General features: G+C 38.0%; 1 protein-coding gene across 1 annotated transcript in view; it reads right to left on the reverse strand.

The window, feature by feature from the left end:
* Window positions 1–8,041, reverse strand: part of LOC139730981 (uncharacterized) — a 41,146-nt gene extending 33,105 nt beyond the window's left edge. The window contains exon 1 of the mRNA XM_071641860.1: window positions 7,595–8,041. Coding sequence (XP_071497961.1) covers window positions 7,595–8,005 — 411 coding nt within the window. The 5' untranslated portion in view covers window positions 8,006–8,041. The remainder of the gene's footprint in view (window positions 1–7,594) is intronic.
* Between the last annotated feature and the right edge of the window lie 425 nt (window positions 8,042–8,466).

Genomic DNA, 8,466 nt, shown 5'->3' on the forward strand with positions numbered 1-8,466 from the left:
GATGACATGTTCTGTACCAAACTACTGTACAACACATACATATATTAAAAAGGATTTTAGCCTGGACTGCTTGATGTTTTGTTAGGGCACCTTGATTCTTTGGGTAGATTCTTAAAACTTTGGTTTGTGAAATCCTTTAGAAAGTTGTTGGTTTGTTTGTTCTTTCTTTTTGCAAATATCTACTTTATATTATTATAACAGTTGAATTGCATTTAACTCCCCTTGTAATAAGTTATAATTTCTTAGTTAATACCATTCTAGAATGATTTGATGTGACGGATTAAGTGTCTAATCTTTGTTGTTGCTGCTGTTGTTGTTATTTGGTACCAATAGTCTTTTCAAAAGAGATTTAGAGCAAATTTGAGTTCAAGTAAAGAGGAAATTCTTGAGGCAGTGCCAAAGCCATCTCTTTCATTTAATTTGCATAATGACTGATAATACTGTGTAAAAACACAGAAATCTTTAAAATGTGAAAAAATCCAATGGATGTCCAATTTTCATGAAATTTCTGCCATTCTGTTAGTCCATCAATCTGGTTGAGGTGAGGATTTAGCTTTTAACGTTTTGCGAGATATTCAGAAACCACTCTTTGAGATGTCAAAGAGCATGCAATTCTAAGGGGTATCGAAAGTTTATTTGATGAAAATCGGCTTTGAAATGGCTGAGATATCCAAAAACAAGGTGAAACAAAGAGATCCTAATAAAAGGCATGGCCTGTTGCCTTTTACACACATGTATAATTATCATTTTTTGGGATATCTCAGCCATTTGAAAACCAATTTTCATCAAATAAATGTTGAATCCTTCTTAAAATTACATGCCCTTTCATATTTCTTAAGATGTTTCTCATTATCTCACTAAGGAATGTTCAAAACATGAATCCCCACCTCAACCAGTAGTGCTTACACTCTACTGACAAGTTGTGAAATGTGAGACTCTGCATCAACACAGTAGTATGAGGCCTACATATGAAAGGGTAAGACCCAACTGGTTTTAGGCCAGCCAACCAACAGGTATCTTCAGCTGACCTCATCTTCTCACTAGTAGAAGGAAATTTGAGAATTAGCTTTTCTTGTACACTGCACACAGATTAAAGGCTATATGACTGACTCTGATAGTGTGCAATTGGCATACACGTAGGACCCAGCAAATTGCTGAATCACCCAAATACAGAAAGTCACTTGCAAAGGTCAATACACTGTAGAGACTGTAATGGGCATTTATGTAGGCCTACAAACTTGTACAAATGCAGTGTTGCATGCTGCATATAAACAATTTAAACTTTTCCTTTCTTCCTGATTTAAGCATTATAATCTTAATATGTTAAAGCCTTTGTTTTCTGAATTACAATGTACTAAATGTGCAAAAGAACTGACTAGAAGAACAATAACAAATGGGACTCCCTGAAAAGAGGCAAATGTGTCAAATTCATACTTCAGTTAGAAATTTAGTAAAGCAAAACAAAACAAAACAAAATAAAACAGGAAATGTTGAAAGTCTGTGAAATCATCCAGTAGGTGACAGTTGAGGAATAGAGTCTTAGTCATTCTGGATTAGGCCAAGTAAAAAAAGAAACCAGTTTCTCGTCCTCGCGCGCATCGATTTTGGCCGCCGCATCGATTTTTTTACTATTTACTATTTTCAAAATGGCGCTGAAAATACCAAGAAATTCATAATTTCCGTCCCAGCCCGCTCCCCGCCCGCATCGATTTTCAGTTGCCGCATCGACTTGTTTGATATTTACTATTTTTTCGGCCGCCGAAAAAAAAAATCAACAATTCACCTACCAATCGTGATGTCTTATTTCTAATTACGCCTTGCGTCCTCTACTTAGCTGTAGTACAGCTGTAGTTTCTGTAGTGCGTATGTAATAACGCATGCATTTCACACTGCAAGCTCGGCAAGAAGGAATGACCCACAAAGCAGTTGAACTGTCGTTGGATGGGCGGGCCTGGGCTGTTGTGATGTACAGCGCACTCGGTACGTCGTGATGTTGACAGGACGTTGAGCACCTTCGGTACATTTCTCTCGTGCTGTTGCCCGCTTCATGTGCTGCTAGATTGATTGCGCAATGTAACCACAAACCCCGTTATAACGAGATCCGTGGGACTGGCGATATTACCTCGTTATAACCGGTACCTCGTTATAACCGGTACCTCGTTATAACCATACTCATTAAAAATAAAAAAAACATAAGCATGACGTCGTACACCCATCAATGAAACTTAAACATATCCTTTGCGTTGTTATTACACAATTATTGAGCGTTATTATTGAGAGAATAAAGGGAGATTATTTGTGAATTAAACGAAGAAATAGAGGCTGAAATGATAAGTTAATTCTTTATTGTAATTCTTGTTTGTTAAGCTTTTTCTAAACACCAGCGCAAATATGGGGGCAAATATATGTAGAGTAACATACAGGCCTTGTTTACCGTAACTTGCTAGGTATTTTTACGCTGTTGGTGCCCACCGGGAATGCGATGATTTCATGAATCATTTAGGCTGTAATCTTGTACACATGTACAATGTACACCTGTATGAGCGTTGCGCCCAAATGGATTAAAAATGCGTTCTTTATTTTCTTCCGAAAATCTCTTCGCGTTTTGTACGACCGTTCTTGAAAATATGTGACAGGATTGAATGTGGGAGGTTGCTTATCCTGTTTACGCAAATCTGTACCAGATCTATTCAAACTAATAAATGCGTTTGTTTCTTTTTCTGATTAAGGTTAACATGCGTCATTCAACTTTGTTTTACGCTACTGTCACCTGGCGAGATCGCGATGATTTCAGAGTAAATACGTGCGTTGTTTACCGCTAACTTGCGAGGTATTTTACGCTGTTGGTGCCCAGCGGGAATTCGATAATTTCATGAATCATTTGGCTGTAATTTTATACATGTACAATGTATGATCGTTGCGCTCGAAGGGATTAAAAATGCGTTCTTTATTTTCTTCCGAAAATCTCTTCGCGTTTTGTACATCCGTTCTTGAACTGTTGAATGCGTTTGTTTCTATTTCCGAGCACCGATTAAGTAGGTTAACATGCGTTATTCAACAATTTTTACGCTACTGTCACCCGGCGAGATCGCGATGATTTCACTCATTATTTCGGCTTTAATCATACACACTCATATTTAAATTATCATTCGTTAAATGATAATGAACACATCCAGATCTATTCAAACTAATACATGCATTTGTTTCTTTTTCCGATCACCGATTAAGTAGGTTAACATGCGTTATTCAACTATTTTTACTCTACTGTCACCTGGCAGGATCGCGATGATTCCACCATTTCTGCTTTGATCATACACACTCATATCTAAATTATCATTTGTTAAATGATAATGAACAAATCCAGATCTGTTCAAACTAATAAATGCGTTTGCTTCTTTTTCTGAACATCGATTAAGTATAGGTTAACATGCGTTACTCAACTATTTTAACGCTACTGTCACTCGGCGGGATCGGGGCGATGATTTTATTATTTCGGCTTTAATCATCCAAACTCATATTTGCTCAAAACCAGCAAAAGAACTGGAAGTCGGAACTAAAATTGGAAAGGATATAATGATGAGTTGCACACGCATTCCAATTGTCCATTTTTGGTCAAATTTTATTGTCGCTACATGAAAAGTTTTTGAATGCGTTATCTATTTTTTTCTCGTTGCGCTGTGGTCTGACATCATATCACGCACGCGTTTCTCGCGAAAAAGAAAAACCGAATGATTATGTTTAATAATTAGTAGGAACATCGGAAGGTGTTCCTGTGTCTTATCGTGTGATTAAGAAGAAAACATGGAAGGAACGGTTCTCTGCAAAACGAGAAAAGACGTGGATAGCGAGATTTCGGTTTCCAATGTTTCATTTGTCGCGTGTTTGAAAGCGGCAATTTGGTCAAGAAATGGAACCTCGTTATATCCGATCAAATTGCTTATGTTTTTCTCTATCATGATTTACCGAATTGTCCTCGTTATAACCGGAATCTCGTTATAACCGAACACGTTATAACCGATTCGTTCTGCCATTACACGCAAAGGAAAACGGGACCGACGCGATCACCTCGTTATAAGCGGTTCCTCGTTATAACCAAACTCGTTATAACGGGGTTTCCCTGTAGGAGAGAAGACCAGCCAGCCAGCATAGCATGCGTTCTGGAGCTCGAAAAAAAAATCGTGGAGTGATGGAGAGAACAGATCTCAAGCGCACGTGTGCACAGCGAACGGCTTTAAATAGTGAATATAGTATTCAACTGGTTCGTATTCTGTCTTTCAGTAAAAAGGAAATCAGGTGGTTGTTTCACAGGGTTGACAATTGGCAGTACTGTCTGCGGCATTTTAAATTCTTGAGCGAATACAGCTGTAAGTTTTCATATGAGAAAAGATCTAACTCAGTAAGTTTGTGTTGTGATGAAAGGCAAAAATAATGCTATGCATTTCCCGAGGTAATGGTTGGATTCATAGGTTCAACAAGTGATGCATAAATGTGTATATTTTATGTTTAAAAAACATGTTTTTTTTCCACACCATTGATATGACTGAATGAATACAGTCACAGTGCAGTTAAATTGGTATACTTGTCATGCATAAACAGCAATATACGCAGATTTGGTATTAAATTGTGCATCACTCAAATGATAAGTGGTTTATATCACACATATAAACACATATTACTTTCATTTTGACAATCCTCGAAAAAATAGTAAGATATCAAATAGTAAGGACCTCCCTCATCGCCTTGCTCAAAAAACCCGGACGAGAAACTACTTTCTTTTTTTACTTGGCCTTAACTCTTTCAATTTGCATCATCATAAATCATTGCTTTTTCTCTCTGTAAATCTGCAAATATCCTTTCACCATCATGTGAATCTGTACCAAATAAACCAAGTGACAAAATGCAATCTAATAAATGAATAAATTTCTGTAAAACAGATGAACAATTACCGTTTTTATAGATTCCAAGGGCACAAAACTGCACAAAGAAACACACTATGCAGTGTACAAATGTACTGGATAAGAAGAAGAAGGTAAAGCTCTGTTGCAGTTTCTAGTATAATACATGAAATATGTCAAACTCTGTATTTGTGCTTGTGTGTGTGTGTGTGTGTGTGTGTGTGTGTGTGTGTGTGTGTGTGTGTGTGTGTATGTGTGTGTGTGTGTGTGTGTGTGTGTGTGTGTGTGTGTGCCGCACTTGTAATGCAATATTTCCCTTTCCTTTTCACACAGCAAAATTCCAGTATAGGGATAAACATTGTGACAAGTGATAACTTTCTAACACCAATGCAAAGGGGATCTACTGTACCAGACTTCAGTTTCATAAAATGTTGTATTATCCAAAAACACATGATGAAAATGCTGCACACACACACCTTGGGGGAAAAAAGTGTTATCCTATTACGCATATCCTTGTGGAAGGAAAAGAATGTTTGGTTATGATTCATTCAGTTTCAGAAGTACAATGTCAACTTCTTTTACTCAAATTGTCTTTGTCGCCCTATGTACAGATCTAATGATGTAGATGTCCCACAACATGGTGCTTTATGTTTAATACACTGAATAAAGTTTATTAAGCATTGGAAGGGTAATCAATAAGGTACAAGAATTGATAAATAGTGTTTTCACTGAGATAGACTACTTTCCAACACTGAAATAGTAACATCAATCTCATTACAGATGCAGGTCCTGGTAGTAAGGTGCCATAGCCAACATTTCGATAGCAATGAATCTGTGAGTTCCTGTGAAATAATTTTCGCTATTTTGCTTCTTTACTGCCCAAAGATGCCCAACTAATCAAATGGTAACAGGGTGTTCCACAAGTTTAGTCCTTGGACCTACCTCTCTTCAAAAAGAAAAAAAAAAGGAAAAACAAATCAGGGGATGAAAGGGTCATGGGTAGTTTTATTGTCAAACATGTCATTACATGCTGGACTGTGATGCTCACACTGTCTGCTTTGTTTGGTCTATGGCTTTCTTTGCAGTCCAAGGCCAAAGTGGCCTTGCCCTACAAATAATAAAAGCCAAGGCTTGCTGTGAATACTGTATACCTCTTACAGCCACCATACCGTACATGAGAGTAATCTTCATTGAAATAATGTACACATTATGTATTAACAGAATTGGTAAATGTTCATGTCTGATGAGTGTATAATCTTCCCTTCACACTTGTCCAGCATGAGAGGTTTGTAGTAATAAAATCACAGCACAAATGCACTCAATTCAGATATCACATTTAAAGATTAGAATTAAAAACTTTTGTTTCATTTTGTAAAATTACAGAACAGATACACAACATCCAAAAGCAAAACAAAACAAAAGCAAAAAATCTGCAAGTTTGCATTAATTACTGCATTTTCCTTGTATTGCTACATTTGTAGGTCTCTCCAATACCAAAACAGAAAGCCATGGTTCTGTACCACTACAGAAATGGAATTAACTTTCTTTATGCACTTTACAGGTTTCTTGTAATTTTGGCATGCAGAAAAAATGTAAATGGGCATAAAGCTTTCATCTCAACATGTTTGACATGCAGTAAAGTGCACAGGACTGTCTACTTCAGAGTCAGGGATAAGAGACACATCTTGTTTTTCCATTCATTTGTCTTTGCTAAAAGTGCTTCCATTTTGTGCATCATGAATAGAAGTATGAAACTAGAGCCGGGTGGGTGCTTGGCTCACGTACAAAGTAGCCATGATGGTGTGACCGTACATGTAGGGGCACTACCACAGCTGGCTTGCAAAACCTAGAGTAGACTCTAGACTTTCCTGACATATAATTCTGAAGTCTGGATTAGAGTAAAACAAGCATGATATGATATACAGTATATAATGACAGGTTCAATACTCTGCAGTATTTCTTCCACTCTTTATGTGGTAAAAGCAGTTTTACCAAATTTGGGAACCTACCCATCTCAAAACACAATGGTAATACCTAGGAACAACTGTTATTGTCCCCACACCAACTTTCCAAATTGAGACTTAAAAGACGATTCACAAGTGATTGACCCTGCAATCGAGAACCACAGAGAGAGAATGAAAAAGATCCCATTTCAGAGAATAGTAACCAATTCCCTGTCTTGAAGATGACTTTTATCATGTTTCTGTTTCCAAAGGCAATAAATACATTGTGAGTTGTTAATTTTGCATATGCTGACAAACTTGTGAAATTCACAAGTTAAAAATGTTTTTTATAGCTCAGTCGGGAGAGCACCAGGCTATCATCTGGAGGTCTCGGGCTTGTATCCCGATGAAGTCCCATTTTCTTTGCTCAATTTTTCACTTATGAAATACTACAATTCTGGTCAGTTTGCCTTAGTTTGGTTTAAGTTTAAAAAGCCACAGACTATATGGCATACACAGTAATCTTCAATGTATCATGGCACATACATCATACAAAAACTTGGATATCAGTTCAGAATATACAAGAGAAGTTTTGAAACTTAGGGATCATTTTGAATGAAGTTTGGCACTCAGAGAGAGGCAATATGGACAGAGCTTTATATTCTCCTACTAGGCCACTATTACAAATCACATGTACATCATACATAACAGATCCAATAACTTTCCTTTCCAGAATAGTTGGTCTACATTACGTACCTTTTCAGTGACAGACTGGAGGCACTTCACCACAGCATCTTTTCTCAGATCCTCTGGACTCTGCCATCGGATGTGGTTCCTTGCCTTCCCTCTACCTTTACCCTTTTCCCGCTTGGTGGATGTTGCCTGGTGACGGTGATTGCTGCTGTTGCTACCACTGCTGCCACCAACGTGGCCCATGCTCCCCTTGGGGTGGTAGTGGGTGTGAGGCCGGGCTGAGGGGAGGGAGGACTGGCTAGCCATCAACTCTGGATCCTGCTCCAAGTCAAAGCTGTCCTGCTGGAAGATGCTAAGGATGTAGCGGGTGTAGACGACTGCATCGACGCCCCGGGTCTCAAGCTCCTGGCCTAGCCAGGACTGCACGGAAGCTGTCGATGCCATCTTGATGGAGGAAGGGCTTTGGATAATCATTGAAGCTTTGGGGCTTTTGCTTTAGCCTTTCTTTGAAATGAGGTTATACATTTTTTTTTTCTTTTTCTTGTGTAAATTTGATTATTAAGCTTACACTTAACTAGTGTAAGGTTATTACTTCTGCTCTTGAAAAGAATATTTCAAGAACTTTAAAATGAGCTCATGGTGCTAGATGGCATACAAAAGAGTGCCTCTGCACATCTATAAGAAGCCCAGCTTACTCCATGATGTTGGGCATGGATGTAGTCTCAGCATGCACTGGGTTGGAGGTGGCCTTCAGGTTGACAGGATCACCATGTGACACACATGGGAATTCCTAGACAAAAGATAATTATACATCAGATAATTATACATCAGAAAATCAAAAGACAATACCAATAGCAAATACAACGTACAAAGAATATCAGTACATTACACTATATGTCAACATGAATTATGCATGACAAAAGTTTTGACTGTGA

Source organism: Diadema antillarum, unplaced genomic scaffold, assembly GCF_040938485.1.
Source record: "Diadema antillarum isolate AM-2024a unplaced genomic scaffold, OU_Dant_1.0 seq00000347_RagTag, whole genome shotgun sequence".
Classification (NCBI taxonomy): domain Eukaryota; kingdom Metazoa; phylum Echinodermata; class Echinoidea; order Diadematoida; family Diadematidae; genus Diadema; species Diadema antillarum.